The sequence below is a fragment of the Phragmites australis genome, chromosome 5, assembly GCF_958298935.1.
Source record: "Phragmites australis chromosome 5, lpPhrAust1.1, whole genome shotgun sequence".
Classification (NCBI taxonomy): Eukaryota; Viridiplantae; Streptophyta; class Magnoliopsida; order Poales; family Poaceae; genus Phragmites; species Phragmites australis.
In genome coordinates, this window is record NC_084925.1 from 41,321,085 (window position 1) to 41,341,685 (window position 20,601).

A 20,601-nucleotide genomic window follows, 5' to 3' on the forward strand; every position below is an offset into this window, starting at 1 on the left:
ACGACAAGACCAAGCGAGGATTGACCTTTGTCTAGGCAAGTCATAACTTCTTGATCATATTCAACCCATGTTTGCAATATAATAATATGACGAACTAAAATCTTGTAGTTATACTTGCATGCTATATAATGGTTTCTCTTTAAATGCTGATATTAGTTATAGCTTATATACCAAGCTATACTACAACCACTATTCGCAATACTCAAATGATAAACCTAGATTACCCCCAATACCTAATATAATGATATTGGATGAAACTTTTCTAACTAGAATGCTTAGGGCTAGTTACTCTGCTCTCTCCAGAGATGCTTGATCTCTCCTCAAAGAGTACTTAATCACTTTATATTATGATCACTTGCTTTGCAAATGAGTGAAACATGTTGAGGTGTTTTATGGTGTGAATGATGAAAAATGGTACGGTGTTAAGAAAGCCCTAAAAATCGCTTTGGCGGGGGCAAGCGGGATAGTCCTATGCTAGTTGGAGGCTATCTCTTGCAGGTATTCCTTTCGGAAGGATACCCCATGGTAAGAAAGTCCTTTGGAGAGGTTTGCAGAGGAAGATGCTTGCCTCGGCCATGTAAGGACCGAATCAATTGTGATCATGCTAAGCCACCTCAGTGCAACCATGTGTCTTAAATAGGCAGGATTTGATCTCATACCTCATTAGCTGAGCTCATTACCCACCCTGGAGGTAGGGGTACAATGGGAACTCAAGAAAAGACTCGTTATTGTGCGCAGTGCGAGAGCTAGCTGGTGACATTGCAATGGACATCGAGCCACGATTAATCTAATGCTCTAGACCCCTGATGTTTTTCCCGTGGGTGGAATGTGTAACAACATGCTCGATGGGTATGAGATCTCAGTATGATTCGCTCCTTCTCTTACAACGATTGGAGGCTGAGCATATCATATAGGTACAGTGTACAACCTTTGCAAAGTTTAAACCTATTTGAATAGTCGTATCCACTGCCATAAACATGTGAAGTTACAAATTCACAATAGTTAGTTTTGTGGTGTGCATACCCCTTGACGTGTGAGTGGGCAGTGTGCCCGTGTTTTGGAGAAAGCCAGTTGTATATCGTTGAAAGTTGTTGGACTAGGCATCAACCACCTAAAAGATGGAAACTGCTGGGAACGGTAGCTTTCCCCCATCGCTAACAACTTTTATCAGTTAAACTTGGCTTTTGTTTAACTGGTTTAAACTAAGTGTTATGTCTTAATTCACATTGCATATAAAATTGGCTTTGCGCCCAAATTATATCCCTATAGTTTTATCCTTGGTCATCTCCCTTATGCATCTACTCAACCTCTTGAAGTAGTGTTAGTACTTATTGAGTATCTTTCATACTCAATCTTGCTATTTTCATATTGTTGAGATGGAGATCAACCTCAATCCAAATGAACTTAAAGAGAGAAAGTGTAAGGTCATGTCCACACCCGAGTTGCCTGTGACATTGGGTTGTTCCGCTTGTGCCGCTTAGTTCTAATGTAGACTCTTCTGCCTAGCTGATTTGTCGTGATCCTTTTCCACAAGACCAGATTTGCCTTTTTTAGGTAATTATTTTAATCAAAGTATGTATTTGATATCATTCTATTGAATTCTGTGCATATCAGTTACTTGATATAGGGACTAATATAAGAGGCACAAGGGAACCCAGGGTCAGGATCCTGACAGTAGGGGTACAACCACCTGTACTAACCACCCAAATAATGCTTGGTTCTTATTACCCTAGTACTTGATACATTTGGAAGCTGAAGAACAACAGGTCACTCGTGTTTGATCAATCAAGAAAATCGTAGGAACATGAGACCACGAACTAGCCAAATCCAAACAATTTAGGGTTTTTTTATCCTTTGTTCTATGAGTGAATAATGGCGTGTGTCCCCCCAGCCTTCCAACGACCCATGCCGTGCTGCTTGCCAAAGTTGATGCGCCTCGCGATGGCAACCAACGCTACTTCACCAGACTGTTACTAGTATATCTCATTAACCTGTATCCAACTAAGGGCTCGTTTGGCTTGGTGAATTAGTTCCATTTATGCAGTGAAACTATCTTGCTGTAGCCAAACAACACCAGAGCGAATGTTTCTCACCGAATCGGTGTGAATCACCGAAAAGGCCCAGAGGTCGTTTCTCACAATTTCTTCATCGCCTAGTTCAAACATCCCCTGGACTTCATCATTTTTACGCACAATTGCCACTAGTCCAACGGTCCAAAACCCTGTTGTTTCCTTCGCCCACTGGTGCCGCTCCCGGTTGTGCCAAATGGATCTCGCCCACTGCCTCCCGGTCAGCTGACCGCCGCCGCACCCAAGCTGCGACCCAAAACCCAGTCGCTTCCTTTGTAATATTGTATTGGAACTATATATCTAAAATAAGTAGCAACCTTAGCCTAGATGGAAAGAAATGTAACTACACGAACAAGCAAGTAATCAAGCAAGCTAGAATACAAAGTAAATGTGGAATTAAAAGCTTGCAAGAATATAAATGTGGGAGAAAAAAATACAAGAGGACACCAATTTTTTTCTGATGTATCGAGGAGTTGGCACTCCCTATAGTCCTCGTTGGAGCATCCACTAAGGATATCGCTCTTCCTTGAGTCAGCAAAACTCAAGTGCCTCCTCATGATTGCCACTTCTCCATCTCTGGATTGACGGACATCAAACTAAGTACATCGCTCTTGTTGGGGCTCCCATAAGAACTCCAAGAGCTCACCAAGACACCTCCAATCATCAAAGATTGGCTAGGTATTGCCAACCATCAAGAGTAACAAATCAATAGCTTCACTTGACCTAGTTCAAGTCTAAACTACAGTTAGATATACACTTGCTACTCTCTATGCACTAATGATGTCCTTATTTTTTTATTAAGAACTTTGCAAATCACTCTAGTGCACTCTCTTGCTTCTTGATGACACACGCAGTGTATAGGCTCCTATGAGTTCATAAGAGTACTTAGTGAGGCGAAATGATAGGGTATTTATAGGCTAGAGGTTAAAATCTAGTCTTAACCAACCACCCACGTTTCATGTGAACACCGGATGATGCGGTGTGTACAATTTTTAAAGCACACACACTGCCAGCTGTCATTAGCCGTTACTGCTGAGAAATGTTCTGGCGCTCCTGCTGTCTACACACCGGACCATCCGATGAGTAGCATCTTCATTGTGCCGAACGCAATTCTCTTGGAAAATGCTACGGTGTTGCATCCTATTGAACATCGGACCATCCGGTGTATTCAACTTTATCTTATGAGAATTTTCACAAGTCCTGTAAAATACTCTGACGTTCTCTTTACACTAACACCAGACCATCCAGTGTTGATTTGTTCTTTTTCAAGCCAAAAATGCTCCAATGAGAACAACTTGTTGATCACCGGACCATCCGGTGTACTTATCATTTCTCTAACCTGAGCCAAGAATACTCCAGTGAGTTTAACTCATTGAACACCGGACCATCCGGTGAGAATAATTTTTTTGAGCTCGTCCAATTCAAACTTTCTTAAGCTCTAACTTCTCGATATCTCAATCATAGGCTTCTCTGAGCTACCTAGTACTAGAATTTCACAAGTGTGCATCTAACCAAGTCTAGACTTGACTATATCAAGCTAATACTCTTAGCCCCTTTTTATAATATGATCAAAAGACTCAGAAAAGAGACATATACTATTTTAAGTGTCATTCATCTCTTTGTGACACTTAGAACTAGAAGATTCTTAATCTTGATACTCATATCTTTTGATCATCCATAGAATCAACTTACGGACCAAGAATATCCAATTATCATTATGAACTAAATTTTTGATATCATTCAAAACAAACATGTTAGTCACATTGATATGATTGTCATTAATTATCGAAACACTCACCACTTACCTAAGGGCGTAAATGCTACACCCCATTGACCGCCACTCCCCTCTCAACTAGTTGCCTCATAGTCGCTGCTGTCCCCAAATCTCTGTCGTCTTGTGATTGTGATTTGTGACTCTTGTGTGCTTGATGATAGATAGGGATGATAATGTGATTGTGAATCTTGTTATTAGTAATTGACAGATATGTAATTAGAGATGACTATGCATAAGATATTCTAAATCCGTATAGATCTTTGTCTATTATGTTGCTGCCTGAGTGAAGTGGGTCAACCGTCAGATACCTGATACCTGCTCGGGTACAGGTATGGATAAAAAATGTATCTATGTGTGATATAAGTATTATAGTAAATATATTTGTTTGAGAAAGGTATAAATATGAGGTGGTATTACGAGCGGATCTGGACTTATTCCCATCCCTATGTCATGCGTGAGCTCGCCGTGGGATGGGAAATGATGCGTTGCAGTGTTTTGAGCAAGCTCTACGTGCGTAACTGTGGTGACAGATGTGACAGTGAGTTTTGCGGCACTAAAAAAGTCATGTATTTTGCTTAGTTGTTGTGACTTTTGATGTGATCTTGTGGGTCTTTCTTACTAATGCAAGTCCAATCATGTTCCAAATGATAGGTAGGTCCTACAAGACAAGTACCGTGACAACTTGGCCAAATAGAATGTGCAGATTATATTGCTTGATCGAGGAACGACCTAAGATCTATCATTTTTTCATGGATAACCCTTTCATAAGGCTTGTATTTCTCCCATTTCTTCTCCTTAGGTCGATCGCTGAGCCTTACAGACAGCGGCAAAACTAAACATTAGATAATCAACTGTAAAAAGTTAGGATCATATAGTTCTTGTCGCTTTTTAGTTATCTAGACTGCATAATACTTGTAACAAGGTGGAGTTTATAATTGTGCAAGAGTATGTACCTATGTTCTTATGTACATGTGTAGATAATTAACTAAACCATTTGTCACCACCATGGTAAACACATTACATGCACACATGTATCAACACAATACTTACACCGTTATTTTATCCTGCGGCGCACAAATTTCCTCCATCAAACTGTGTCTGCAATCTAAATAGCACACGTACAAGGATAGAACCAAGCCCATGGTAAGGTGAACTTTAGTCCAGAGTGTAGGAATTTCGCTTGGATATAGCCTAGGTAGTAAAAATCTAACTCGAGGTGATATTTTCATATTGGTTTTATACTGTTAAAGTTCAGTCTAAGTGTGATCAAATTCTAGTTCTCTCACTGCACATATCTTAGTACAACTATTTATTTAGCTAGATAACTCAAAGTTATTTAGAGCATCTTCAGAAAATCCCCTATTTAAAGCCCTATAGCTAAATTTAGAGAATTTAAGATAAAATACTTTTCCAACAGATATCCTATCTCATCCTCTATCTTTAGAAGTCTCCTAGATTCAGCTCCCCATCACCAAATAAACTGTTGAAAATGCTCTTTAAGATGATGGCTCACTTATGAACCGAAAGATTTAAATGCGTGAAGTACTCTCCAATGCAGCTTGAACAATAGCAAAGATGCCGCATTCTGGTGAGGTTGCCTGGTTGTTGTCACCAGCTCACCACCACCCACACTGGATCCCAATCGCCGGTTCACCCCCTGAGCGCCCGTCCCCTCCAGCTAAGCAGCCAGGCGGACACCGATTGCCCCTCGATTTGTTTACTCCGCACCCCCGTCCGCTCCGCTGTGTCGCGCCCGGGAATCTCTCCGCACGCCAACTGCAGTCGCGGACACCCCACGCCCAGCTCACCTCCTCGGCCCCCATCCCCGCGCCGGAGGCTGGAGCTGGAGCCCAGCGAGCAGCGGCCGGCATCTGCCTTTTGTTTAATCTGAAGCCCCATCCTGAGCTCCCTCGCACTACACTGCAACGCGCGACGTTGACATTGGTATGGCCCCTTCCCCACCCCCACCACTGCCTCGTCTTCCACTTCCTCCCCTCCTCCACGCGGATTGGTGAGCTGTCGCCTCTCTGGGCGAGCTGAGGCGGTGACGAGGGGGGTGGTCGCGCTCGCGGCCGCAATGGCGACCGTGGAGGCGGCGGCGGAGATCGTGCGGGAGATCGCAGCGGTGGGCGCCGCCGACCTGGCTGCCGCCGCCGAGCCGCTGCGCTCGGACTGCCTCCGCCTCGCAAGGAAGGTGTCGCTGCTGTCCCACCTCGTCGCCGAGGTCGCCGAGGCCGGGGAGGCGGATGCGGCGGCGGCGGCGTGGGTGCGCGAGCTGGTGAGGGCCCTCGAGGCCGCCAGGAGGTTCGTCGCGCTCGGGCGAGCACCGCCGGCCGCAGCTGGGGCGTCGGATCAGGTGAGGGCCGGGCTGTTTTGATTACATGAAGCATTCTGCTCAAGCTGCATTGTTCGCTAGTTGGTGCGTTCCTCTCTGCGGGATTCCGTCGAACACCTAGTGCGCGTGTTCTAAGTTGTTCTTTTCGTCCGCTTCCTTGACCTCTTGCTTCGTTTCTGCCATCGATTATTAAGCACATTGTCCATGCGTACATCATCTGGATTTCACGCAAATACTAGTCTATCTTGCGCACTGTTCAGTAGCTCATGCGTTACTCTTCGCGGGATTCTGTCAAACGCCCGGTGCGTGTCTAATTTAGCCAGCGCCCTTCAAGAGATTTCCACGTCAAACTTTTATTGCAATGCTCTCATGAATTTAAAATTGTATCTACAAATTGAGAATAAGATAGTGGACGACATCTAGCATATTCAGCTAGGAGCAGAGATTGAGCTTCAACCTGGTTTCATCTTACCTTACCTGCTTGTTGCAGTGACCATCTGTTTTTTTTGCTGATAACTGGAATTATCCTATGTCAGAAGAGAAGCCCTTTTGCAATAACTTTTAAAAAAACAAAATTAATGGATTGTCATCTTAGAAACATGTCTTTTTCATCCATTATACGTACACTCATTCAAATGTATTAATGTGTTCAGGCTTACTGACGATACAATCTGTCAACTGTCAAGTTACTTATCCTATTGCTGTTTCAATATAATTTTGTGCTACTTGAATAGACATTGAAGAAGTTGGTACGACTGCTTGTGCTGTGGAATAGACTGAGTCATTGTACTCCTCGAGAGCACCTCACCTATCATTAGTTTAAGTTTAGGCAGAAATAGCTAGACTTTGTGTTTTGGTAATTACTACAGCTTGAATTAGATTTATTATGATTTATGACTGCAAGTTGCTTTTTAGTTTCTGTAGTTTTGAAGGACATGTTCAGGCTTCAATAACCTTGGTATATTAGAGTTGGTCCAATGTCTAGTTGTAATGCTTGTTTGTCATTGTATACCCTTTTGGAAGTTCAAATAAGTTTTTCTAGCTTATTTGTCATCAATCTGCTCCTTAATCAGGTTTGGAAATACTCCTGTCCTGTAAGCAATCTACTGGGTTGTTTCCATAAAGCTGGCAAGTGCTAGGCATCTTTTTGCTTGTTGCTGCCTCTAGAATTGTCCTCTCCTCTTTAAGAACATGCTTTCTTTTCTGTTATATGTGCCATAATGATCTTGTTGACATGTTATACTTCATGTCTTTCTTATTTCCTACAAGTTAGTTATACCAAGAGATAAAAGTGGATGTGGGTAAAATATAACCACTCAAGGAAAGTTCAATTTTATAATGTAAAAATGCCATATGTAGCATCTGTGGACATGGAAGGAAAATCTGAATTTTGTGAATGCTGAATTTTCACTGAGCATCTGGATATTAAATTTGCGTCCAGCATCTTGATATGAAATTTGCACCCGTTACTTGGAAATATGTTATCATCCTTGTATTTTCCAGATGCTGTATTCATATTGCTCCCTCATCCTTGTTATTTGGAACCTTGATGTGATTAATACTTGTCTGTTTCCATACCTGTATGTTAGTTCATAAGTTCTCATTTTGCCTAACCATTTGTGATTGTGTTCCTCAGTTATTGTGGCCATCAAATGCATTTGCATCAATGTCTTATGAGTAGACTTGTTTCAACAGTTGGTTTTTGCCTCTCCTGGTAATATTAGTACCTTTTTTTTTTTCTGATCTCCCTTTTTTTCTTCCTTCATTAAGGATGCCATCTGCAACAATACTGCTGTTCAGTTGAAGTATGTGACTTGGCAGTTGCAAGCTGCTCTAACGAACCTGCCGCATAGCTGTTTTCAGATATCAGATGAAGTTCAAGAAGAGGTATAGTTAAGTTAATTTATTACAGAGATTACTCCCTTTGATTTTCATTATATCTGTTTGATTTTTCTTTAAAATTTATAGGTTGAATTAGTGCGAGCTCAGCTTAGAAGAGAAATGGAAAAGAATGGAGCCCTTGATGTAAACATTTTTACAAAAGCTCATGATATCTTAGCTCGAATTGACAATGCTGGATCACAGTCTCAGCAACCAGAGTCATCACAAATGGAGAAATTCAGAAAAGACCACCTGGAGTTGCAAAATGTTGTTTTACTAGTTTCAGAAATAAGTGGGTTGTCCAAATCTGACATGACAAAAATAACATCCGAGCTAATTGAAGGACTTGAAAATGTTAGACCTCCTGATTCTCCTAAATCTGTGAATGTGGATAGTCAATCAAGTGATGAAACAAAAGGCTCATCTGAGAAAGTTAAGAAGCCTGACTCTGTAGCTACTCCTGAAGATTTCCGCTGCCCGATATCTCTTGAGCTGATGAGAGATCCAGTCATTGTTTCAACAGGACAGGTGAGGTTTCAAAGCATCACCTTTATATTGGTCCTGCACTATAAAATCTCTTCTTTTAACTATCATGCATATTTTGACATCTGCTGAGAATTTACTCACGAATTCTGTAGACCTATGAGCGTGCCTTCATTCAGAGGTGGATTGACTGTGGAAACCGAACCTGCCCAAAAACTCAACAGAAGCTCCAGAATCTTACATTGACCCCGAATTATGTGCTGAGAAGTTTAATAACGCAGTGGTGTGATGAAAAGGGGATCGAACCACCTAGCAGATCTAAAAATGATGGTTCTTTTGAGGTTGGTGGGGACAGATTAGCAATTGAAGCATTAGTTCGCAATCTCTCTAGCAGTTCGTTGGATGAACGAAAATCTGCTGCCGCTGAAATAAGATCTTTGGCAAAGAAAAGTACAGACAACCGTATACTTATAGCGGAGTCTAGTGCTATCCCAGCTCTAGTGAAACTTCTGTCGTCGAAGGACCTGAAAACCCAAGAACATGCAGTTACAGCTCTTCTGAATCTCTCCATATATGATCAGAACAAGGAACTGATAGTGGTTGCTGGTGCCATTGTCCCAATCATACAGGTGTTGAGGATGGGAAGCATGGAGGCAAGAGAAAATGCAGCTGCATCTATTTTCAGCTTGTCACTAATCGACGATAACAAGATAATGATAGGAAGCACCCCAGGGGCAATTGAAGCATTGGTTGAGTTGTTGCAGAGTGGTAGCTCAAGGGGTAGAAAAGATGCAGCAACAGCACTGTTCAATCTATGCACATACCAAGCTAACAAGGTCAGGGCTGTTCGAGCAGGGATCCTGGCACCACTGATTCGGATGCTGCAGGATTCATCCAGAAATGGAGCAATCGATGAAGCACTGACAATCATATCGGTTCTTGTGAGCCATCATGAGTGTAAATCTGCTATATCCAAGGCTCATGCCATACCCTTTTTGATAGATTTGTTACGGTCAGGGCAGGCCCGTAACAAGGAGAATGCTGCTGCTATTTTACTTGCACTTTGCAAGAAAGATGCTGAGAACCTCGCCTGTATAGGGAGGCTGGGTGCTCAGATACCACTAACTGAGCTGGCAAAGACCGGCACAGACAGAGCTAAGCGCAAGGCAACGTCACTCCTGGAGCATCTCAGTAAGTTGCAGGTGCTCTAGTTCCATTGCCCACCGCACACTGTTTTGTGTGTGCGCGCGTGTTTCAACTTTCACGTGTATTTATACATACGGGAAATTGTAACTTCATATGTCATTGAGTGTGAATTTAGTGGGTTGGTGATTAGTTTGTTTCAGTTGCCATCAAACGTGTGTTCATTGATTCCTACCATAAAATGGTTGGTGTTGCTGAATCTGATATGTTGTGTTGCTCATCTGCATGAAGTTTAATTCCAGCTTCTAAGCTTACAGTGCAAATAATCATTGTCGCCATCAAAATATCTACTTATGACTTCTTTGTCTTCAAGATATCAACTTGACATAAACCTGATACCTTGAGCCCTTCATTCCTGGGGCTTCTAAGCTTTGACTGTGATGGTGATGGACATCCGATCCTAACTCCAAACCTTTTTTTTGTTTGTTTGAGGAATGTAATGGGTTGATCCATGGTCACCTCGTTCCTTATAAGCACATGTCTAGTGTAAATATGAGAAATTGAGTCATCCAAAATTCATGATGATCTCACGATGGATCATCTAGGATCAATTGACTTCTCGAACCAAACACACCGTTAGTGATTCACTTTCATGGGATGATGTATTCAGAATTCAGAAGAGACCAAAACATGTGTACACCTAATTGTCAGTTTGTCTTGTCACTACCTGATGCATGCTCATCAACTCATGGCAAAGAGTAGGAACCTGAAGAGTATATAATTTGATAGGCATGCTGTAGTGCTGTACCAAACAATGGAGTAGAGAAAAAGATGATCACATCTGATTAACTGAAAACTATCAATGTCATCCTCGTATTTAGTGTCATAAAATAAAAAGTCACTTCTGCGGATCATCATAGTCATGAAGATTCCAACCAAATTGGATCGGCACAATAACAAGTAGGTTGGTTCCAAACAAACGGACAAAAAGAGCGTACATTTGATACCGCGAGTTCTCAAGATCGTGTACTAGCTTTAGCTCGCTACCGACACAAGAAGCCTTTTGGATCAGCGCAGAAGATTGATGCGCTCTCCAACGCAAAGTTCCATTTACCTACTGGGATGGTCTCCCCTCCAGGCTCTCGTCATATTCATACGAGCATTGACTGATGGCACATATTACCATGAGTAGCAACTAGCAAGAGATCTATGATCATCTCTAATTATGTTCTCTTCATTTTATTCCCTTTCCGATTTTCTTCTTTATTCTTATTTCTTTTATTTTTTTATATCTCTAATAGCTTCTCTTCGAGGGGAATTACGAAGGAAAAAGAGAGAGAATCCCGTTCTGGAGGGAATGACCCTGAGAATTCCTCCGTGACAGGAACTATGAATGAGAAACCGTTAGAGCGCTGAAGGGAATAAAAATCCTGTCGTGAAGGGATTCTAGACCCTGAAAGTAAACCGTTAAAGATGGTCTTATATCGCACTCGTTCCAAAGGAGAGAAAAAAACCGCATGTACAAAGACCCAACAGTCCAAAATACTCCAACTACGAGAGCGATAGCTGAATGTTCATGTTAACGCAAGGACGAACTCAATAAATCAGGAAAACGATTTGGGTCACTTCAAGTTAAAATTTGCTTAGGATTCTTACGGTAAGTCAAAGTGTCAAAGAGTTTATTCAGCCCCCACAATCTTTTGGGAATCATTGCAAGCTTCCAACCTGCGTACACGATAGCTACAGCGGTACAGTGACACGCTGATCAGGCAGATTTCTAGTGCTAAGCTGCTGAGATTCCTCTCGTTGATTTCGTTCGTCCTCCCATTTCCACATGCACAATCCTACTCCCATTTCTAATGGTTGATATTACCCGTACCTCCTCGATTTTAGATAACCACATAAGGTTAGTACTGACTTTCTTTTCACCAAACTTGCAAATAAAATTAATTGCACTAATATAGAAGCATTTAAAGGTAGAATATTTGTGAAGGAATACAATAAATTTGTTTTTACATTGCAAATACCATGATACCAAATTCTTTGTAACATCACATCATCGAGTTTGAAAATCAATAGGTTGAAAAAATATAATGCAAATTATCCAAAAAAGTGCATTCCTAAGAACTTATGCACAAACTTTTGCCTTTTTTTTTTCTAACCAGATCAATATTGTAAATTCAATAGACGAACTAAATTGTGCATATTTTTCCTTTTGTTTTTATACCAAATTATGGAACAACATGATCAGTAGCAAAATATCTAAATAAAGAGTTCGTATAAAATACAATTCATAATAATTGAATTTGGATTAAAATAAAAAAAAAGAAGAAGGATCCATATCAAATACAGGCTTGAAAAAATATCAAAATAAAAAATAAATAAAGTTAGTAACATGATTTCTATAAGAATTTAGATGCATCGTGCAGCTCAATGTCACCACATCAAACATACAATGAGGGAAGGCACAAAATGTAAAGTGCAGATGATAAGCCATGACCTCCAGCAGTGACAAAGGAACATCAACAAATCTAGAGATCAGCAAGATGTGACATAGGATCATATCAATAGGGAAAGATATGTGCGTTGTTATATCCGGATTAGATCATGCAACTTAAGGTCGCGATGTCAAGCGTGCGATGGGGGTAAGAAGCAGTCTATAGACGGTACAACCACAATCTTCAATAATGGCTAAGGGACATCGACAAAGTTATGGCTCAATAGGGCATGTTATATAAGTTGGCCACGTATCTCACGGGCGAGAAGCTATATTTAACTGAATTCATTGGGAAATTTAAAAATCACACAACAAAATGTTGCCACGTAGCATAAGGTTATGGTGTCAGATAAGCAAAGAGGAAAGCTATAATTTGTAGGTTGTAGATGGTTGAGGAGCGATCTACGGTGGGGATAAGGGATATCAAGGACACTTGAGCTAGACTTAGTTGAAGAACATCTATGGTGGCCATAAGGGATATGAAGGACACTTGGGTTAGGCTTGGGTCGCATACCTTGCAGTTGTGGGCACATGGTGGTGAGGAGCTTGTTTGACTTAATTTGTTAAGATGTTAAAATATCTAACAATAACTTTGTTGTTGCACACCACGAGGCAGTGGTGTCAGGTAAACTACGGGGCAAAGCACAACCACATGTCACATATGGTAGAGCCGTGACCTATAACGATGACAAAGGACACCTACAAAGCTAAGAATAAACAAGGCATGATGCAAAAAAACAAGAGTTGAGATTTGCCTAGGTAGCTTGTGGACGTGGTGGTAAACGGGTTCATGTCTTTATATGATGAATGCATACCTATACAATTATGTTTGACTTAAATGTTACATAATTAGAAAAATTAGACAAGAGTTTAATTAATTGATCATATAAACATGAATTTGCAATCGAGGAGCGTAAAAACACAGTTTAATAAAGCTATCTGTGCCAATGCACGGGCAATTAACCCTGCCGTTAAAAAAAGATACCATTAAATCTGGTGTTCGTAGTTTAGGTATGCATTGAGCACCAATAATGCATTCCATATTCAGATTTACCATTCACCTTGGCTGTCTGGTTAAGCGTCGCAAGATAGACCTTGCTAATACTAGCAGCTTTACCATCTCAAATCATGTCGCCCCTACAACAATCTCTGTTATATCTGATCAAAAAGTGGAAAATACAAAGAGAAATGCTTAAATTCCCTCACAAATAATACAATCTCGGACATCTCCACTCCTCTCCTCTCTTCTCTGGAGCCCAATACAGTACAGTACTCCCCCCGCCCCCCTTCATCGTCTCGCTCCTTTTCCCTCTCCCCTTTTAAAATTCCCTAGTCCCGCGCACACCCTCACCCCGCAAGAAGGCAGCGGCGCCGCACCCGCACCGCACCGGAGAGGAGAAGAGAGGTAGAGGGGAGTCGAGGTCGAGGCTGAGGTTGACCAATGGGGAATAGCATCGGGGCCAAGCACAAGGGCGCCAAGGTGATGCAGCTGGACGGCACGTCCTTCCGCGTCAAGCCCCCCGCGGCCGCGGCCGGCGTGCTGCGGGACCACTCGGGCTTCCAGCTGCTCGAGTTCGAGGAGGTCAAGCTCCTGGGACCCCGCGGCCGCGGCCGGCGTGCTGCGGGACCACTCGGGCTTCCAGCTGCTCGAGTTCGAGGAGGTCAAGCTCCTGGGAGCCCGCGCGCGGCCGCTAGCCCCGGACGCTCCGCTCCGCCGGGGCTGGCTCTACTACCTCGTCGCACTCCTGCGCCGCCCTGCCTCCGTCACGGGGACCATGCGCCGCGCCTAGTCGGGCAACCTCCGCGTCGGGGCCCGCGAGCGGCTTGAGTCGCTCATGCTCGTGCGCCGAGCATGAGCGATCCACATCCGACCTCTCCTCCCTCCCCGCACATGCCTCCGCCTCCGCCCCCACCTCCTCGCTACCAGGCGGCGTCGTGGGCCGCGCGATGCCCGTGCGGCTCCCGAGGGCGTAGGTGGAGAAGCTCATGGGGGAGAGCAAGGACGCCGCCGAGGCGGCCATCAAGATCATGGAGCTCTACACGGCGATGGGCGACGCCAGCGCTAGGGTGACCCCGGAGAGGCCGCTCGGCATACTGCAGAGCCCGCGGTTCGCAAAGACGCCGGAGTGGGGCGCCGGGTTCATACTGCCGCCGCCAACTCCGGCGAAGATGCCGAAGCGGTAGCCCACGCTGCCCCGCACGAAGGAGGTAATTCATGTACATACATTTAAGCCAATTTTTGTGTGAACATTGTGACTACGTGGTTTTAGCTTTAAAGTGGAAATTTGGTAGAGGACGTTACAAAGTTGTGATTATTTGCTGTAGGACACCGTTCCGATTAAGATAATAGATATATCTTTTCTTCTTCCCCATTCTCCCCCTTGCCCAATTCTTTCCTCCTGGCCAAGGAGCATTGCAGGTGCAGCAGGTTGGCCCCTCGACGCTCCGCCTCCACCACATCATGCTCTCTGCTCTCAGGAATGAATTCCTTTTTCTTCCCCAAATTTGTATAGTTACACAGACCATAGCAATTGTACCATGCTGCAGAGATCATGATCCATGACCATGGATGCACGTAGACCTCCCAGACCGACCCCGCACAGTAATATTCGCACGTTGCGACAAAAAGATGTGATTTGCGATCCATTCCATCTCTTAGGTGTAATGCTCAACACAAAAATTGTAGGATCGGGATTGACGATCAGAGAGGATGAATAGTCGGCTCAATAATTTCTTATAAAATAGATGATTTTTTTTTATTTTTAATCACCCAACGTATCTTAAATCTTGAGCGAAAGTAAAATAACCAGAGAGACAAAGCTAAATAGAAAGTTTCAAACCAATATAACTCTACAGATAGAATATAAACCATAAATTTTATTCAAAATCATTTCATGTGTCTGTGTGTCTAAAAACTCGTAACTTTGAAAATAGACGAAACAGAGAAAAGATCACCAGACAAGTAAACTCTTCAAGATGATGGTCTAGAAGCAAGAGAATTCAAGACTATCATATATACATATGTATATAAATTATATGTCTTTAGCATCAAGAAAAATAACTTCCTAAGATATTAAAATTTCACTTAAAAAAGAAAAACAAAAATCAACAACAAAACATCAAGAACTTGCAAACTTGCAAGGGAACCAATAGAAAAAAACTAGAATGAGGGATATTCAAAAATATGCAAAAAAAAAATATAAACTTCATTACTTAAATAGGTCAGTCCTATTTTAGACGAATTACAAATATTTATCTCTCAAAACTCTCACATATTACATAGGTTAAGCGTTTTTCTTCCTCTCCTATAAAACTCTAGTACAAATCTCTTATATGGATGACTCAGAAGAGACTATTTTTAACCAGTTATACCTCTCTATTTATAGCCTAGAAAACTTGAACACTAAGTTTCCTTTACTATTTCTAAAATACCTCTCTCTTGTAGTACACTCCTACTTATCACTAGAGATATTTTGGTCTATTTTCTCCTCCATCCATTGGACGACCGTAACGCCTTCACTTAACTTCGCCTCGACGTAACCTTCGTGATGATGCCACATGGATCTCCAGTCCTCCCATGGTTTTGAGGTCAAACTGCGAAACCCTAGCATGCTTCTCAAAGCGTGACTAACCGCCACTTGCTTCCACATGAAGTAAGCGCTCTGATGATGACGTGTGTCCTGCATCTTGCGATCTTGACTTTCGGCAAGTCTCTCCAGCTCCCGATCCCTCAGGCCGCCTTGTCACTTGCACTAGCATCCCCTTTATTTGACTTTGTCAACATGTCGCTTTCATCAACCTTTATCTTTTGCCTTACTTGACCTCCACGTGTACCGCTAGGATCATCCTTGACTTCGTATGGCCTCCTTGATCGTCTGGCATCAAGCACCCCGCCTAGCCCTGATCACTCGTAATCGATCGTCAAGTTGCATCCATCACCTGCACACTATAAGACCAGCAAATATGCATCTCCAGAACCATATAACATCATCACATGTTAGTCCAAATCGAAATCAAGTTAAAAAAGATCAGACATAATAAAAATGTGAACACCGGATGGTTCGACGTTCACACCAGTGCAACACCGGACCATTCGGTGAGTACAACTCCACTGTAACTCGATTTGCATTCCTCTCTAAAAAAATTAGTCCGGTGATCACAAAATCCCAACACCTGACAATCCAGTGAACACTTCAACATTTGTCTTAGAATTGAAAAGCTTCGGTGATACTCTCTGATGTTCACACGTCCATCACTGGACCATCCAACGCCTTCAATTTTTTCTCTACGCTGAAAAAGCTCCGATGCTCAATATTGCACACACCAAACCATTCGATTGAGACTATTTTACCGGACATCACATTTTCAACCTTCTCTAGAAAAAGTAGCCTCGTGCTCACTCTCACCCACACCGGACCTTCCAGTGAATGAATTTTCCTTTCCCTCTACGCTAAAAAAACTCCGATGCTCACATCTGCCACACACCAGACTTATCCGGTGAGATCAAAAACCCTCACACCGGACTATCCGATGAGTATAAGCTTACTGCACCGAGACAACAATACAAACTCCAATTCTTTTAAATTTTGGTTAGACAAAATCAATATTATAATATATAACCATACATATGCTAACCAACAAAAGCCACACAACATCAATCACTAATCACACAAGATAAACTAAGACACATCTTAATTTGGTTTATCAAAAATCATAAAATTACGATGGAGAATTCAAAGATGTCAGTTTTTTTAGCAGTCAGTGCTGATTTCTTGACTTCTTTTATTTTTTAAGATTGGCTTGCGCATTGGTTACTCTAGTATGAACGCGCGCGCTAGCACGAACAAGGTTACATGGCAGCATGTTAGATGCAGTTTTCTTGTCGTTGCAGAGACCATGTAGCCTGTCTCGGTGGGGCACTAGACATACTTGTGTAGAAAAGTGGGAAGCAAAACCGCTGTTCTCCGCTCATTGCGGGGAACAGCGAACGCAAGTGCGCTGGATGCAGTGGAGTATTTGTTGAGTAACATCTGGAGTCGTTTGACAAAAAAGTAGAGTACAAGTGTAGAATGAAAACGAAGTTGCTTTTGTCATGTTTGTGCTTGAACAGTTGAATATCTGCAGCTTGGAAGTATGTGGAAAATTTTCTCGCTAAGGATCCAAAAATAGCCTTTCATGTTCACATGAAAATGAAGTTGTTGATGATGCCGTTTCCGCAAAAAAAAAAAAAAAAAAAAAAAAAATGGTTGATGATGCCTTCAGGCAAATGACTGTGCGCTGTATTGTTCAATTTTTTTTCTCATCAATTATTTGGTTTTCATTTTGATGTTTCAGAAAAAAGCAAGGTTCGTGGAGTTGCCAGATGAGCTAATAGCATGACCTGTACTTCCATGCAGTGAGTAACACATTTTTACTGTCAAAAGCATGTTCGGGTTCGGTGATTGTAAGACCAGGAGATAAGGAATTATAAACTTATCTTCAGGGGGAGATATACTTCTCTTGTTGCTCTTTCAAGTGAAAAAAACTATGGTTTGAAGATGAGAAGCTGCCGATGGCTTCCAATTCGCCTTGATCCAATGATCTGATACCGTATTAGTATGTTTCCGCCTTCTTGAACCTCTGTGCGTTTATACTGTCTTCTCTTAATTGGTGGTTTATTGTAAGCCCACTATGATGCGTTGTGTTAGCCACTTGTCAAAGTCAACTCTGGTTGCTGTTGGGTAGTTTCATCTTAGAAAGAGGCACATGTGCATCTCCATACATACATCTCTGCACGGATTAGAGATTCCAATCTGGTTCTCTGCATCCTCTGCATTATCCCATCCGGTTCCTGCATGATTCTGGAATGAAAAATGGGGATTATAGTGCATAATGGATCGTTGAATTGAATTGGTCGATTGTCTGTCGAAGAATTATTGGGAGGTGTTGCTCAACTGCATTCCTCAGCACATGCAGAGTATCATTTCACAAAGTCGTGCATTACTGCACCGTAAGCATTTCTTATCTCCACTGATCATCCGGGTTTGGATAAAGATATTGCTACCAATCACCAGTAAACCTGCACATGCAGTAGGATCTAACCTAAACCTATCATCTTGTATACAATGGGCCAAAGTCAGAAGAACATGCATGTTGTGGTTTCTGATCCCTACTCTGGTCCCTGCCTCTGGCATGCTTTCACCTACGTGCTGATGTTGATTTTCACCTTAATATAGAGTAGGTTTCAGAAGCTATACAGTTGTCAGTGTTACCCCTAATAGGCTGCTGCAGTCTAACGAATAGACTTTTTTTGCTACCACATCTATCAACTACCGTCGGGACTCCTTGTATATAAACAAAATCCAATTAATTCTCTACTCACATATCTTCTAACATTGAATTGAATCGAGACAATGGTGTATCTTCATCTTCCCGATGGCCTCATCGATCCATCGCCTCCACAACCTCATTTAGACGTTTATGGTAGAGATTATTACGAAAATCACAATGCTCTTTCTTGCTCATTTTGGCTATCATGTCAGCATGGAGATGACGTTGTAGTTCAAGTTTATGAGAATTTTGATGGCGTAGACCGTCGATTATTTTATTGTCCACATTTCAAAGTACGAACAAATAACACTCGTTTTCTTTCCTATCATCTCAACACCGGTTACTTATCTCATCTATCACTTTTTTCCAGACGAATGATTGTGTGTTTCAATACTGGATTGACCCGCAGATAGAACCACATATTTAAGAATACATCCGTCACCTTCACGTTGTCATCGAGGAACTACATAAACAATTGCACCAAGAGAGAGACATAATACTAATATTCATCTCTTGAACCTCAGAAGTGCCCAACACTTTTATGCATAGGTCTCGAGATACCCTTATTCATTAAGTGAAATTCGGATAGTACTACCCCTTTCGGACCATATAATATTTCACTATCTATATAAAAAAAATTCTAAACTGACACATATCCAACATACCTGGCAACCATCGACAAAAACAATAACATTATTGCGATAGAACATAATTATGCAAAACTACATCTACAATAAAAAATTGATTACAAACATAACCCAACATATAATGTATACTGCAACAAAATATTTCTGAATCACTACACCAAACACCTCTAAATCATACATCTATCAAACCAGTTATAACTACACTATATCCAAATCATACATATATTACCTAACATATGTTTAAATACTACATCTAATTGCTAAAAAATGTATAAAAATCATCTAATCGCTAAACTATATCTAACCCTAATTCCAAAACTAGATCTACATTCTAACATACATCTAGTGACTATTCTAACAGATTTGTAAAAAAAAGAAATTCTAGATCTAGCATCTAACCTATATCAAAATCTAGCATTAGCGGCTATCCTACCGGGTTTGTAAAAAAAAAATCAAAGAAAAAACATACATCTTTCCTCCGATAGGGCTTCGTCATACAATTCTCCCCTCTCTGTTCCCCTCCCCTCCTCTCATCTCCTCTTCTCTCGGCTGTGTTGGTATGAAAAGAGCGGCTAACATCGGTAGGATTGGCACGGATAGATTAAATACCTAAAAGATATCGCTTATTCAACGAGCGAGATCTTTTGGTGGGTCCACTCAGTGTTGCAGCCGCAGAAATCTCGCATGTTCAGCGAGCGAGACCAAGTTCTCGCCCACCGAACAGGCAAGATATTTCTCTTTTAGTTATTTAATGCACTGAGCATCTAGACCTATAAATTTATATCTGTTCAATAGGAGATGATAATCTACGCATACAATTTTTCCAAACGGATATTATTTTTGAGAATTTATATATATCCCCCGGCGCTAACGCTGCGAGTGGGACGACGACGTTGATGAGGCGTGCGTATTTAGGCCACAAAGCACCAGCAGCACAAGGTACCGTTCGATTCGCTGCGCAGCCAGCACGAAACCAGCGAAAGCGAGCACGTACTCTCGGAGGTCGGAGATCGATGGAGCTGGACTTTCTGGGACTCGGCTGAGTCGGCTCGCCGATGACGGCCGCAGCGACCGCGGGTGGCCACGGAGGTACGTACCATGCACGCGCGCGCGCTCGGCCGTCCCGTCCGTTCACCCTTGTTGATTTCGCGTCTGGACCGTGAGGTTTTCAGAGGAAAAGACGGCACCCCGGCTCGTCTCGACCGTGCATGGGCGTTGCGCATTGTAGAGCCGGGACATGAGTACATCTGTTGTTCGCTACGCGTGTTCCTCTAGGTTCAGCGACGCCGCGGCCTTACGAGAAGATGCCGGCCCACGCGCCCGCGGCGCGGCGCGAGCACGAGCCCTCCCCGGGTTTCGCCGCTGCACCCAATACCCCTTCACCGGTGCGCCCGCGCCACGCGGACCCAGACGTCATCCCTGCACCTGCGGCTAAACAGCTGAAGCCCTCGTCGACGGCGCGC

The 20,601-nt window shown here is 42.5% G+C and overlaps 1 protein-coding gene and 1 pseudogene across 1 annotated transcript; both read left to right on the forward strand.

Moving 5' to 3' along the window:
* The first annotated feature begins 5,582 nt into the window (after positions 1–5,582).
* LOC133919730 (U-box domain-containing protein 11-like) lies at positions 5,583–9,999 on the forward strand. Its single transcript, XM_062364219.1, has 4 exons — positions 5,583–6,199; positions 7,949–8,065; positions 8,147–8,587; positions 8,698–9,999. The coding sequence occupies exons 1-4, from the start codon at positions 5,921–5,923 to the stop codon at positions 9,751–9,753; spliced, it is 1,893 nt and encodes a 630-aa protein (XP_062220203.1). The 5' UTR covers positions 5,583–5,920; the 3' UTR covers positions 9,754–9,999.
* A 3,624-nt stretch (positions 10,000–13,623) lies between these two features.
* On the forward strand, positions 13,624–17,934 carry LOC133917691 (uncharacterized protein At1g66480-like; annotated as a pseudogene).
* The last annotated feature ends 2,667 nt before the right edge of the window (positions 17,935–20,601 follow it).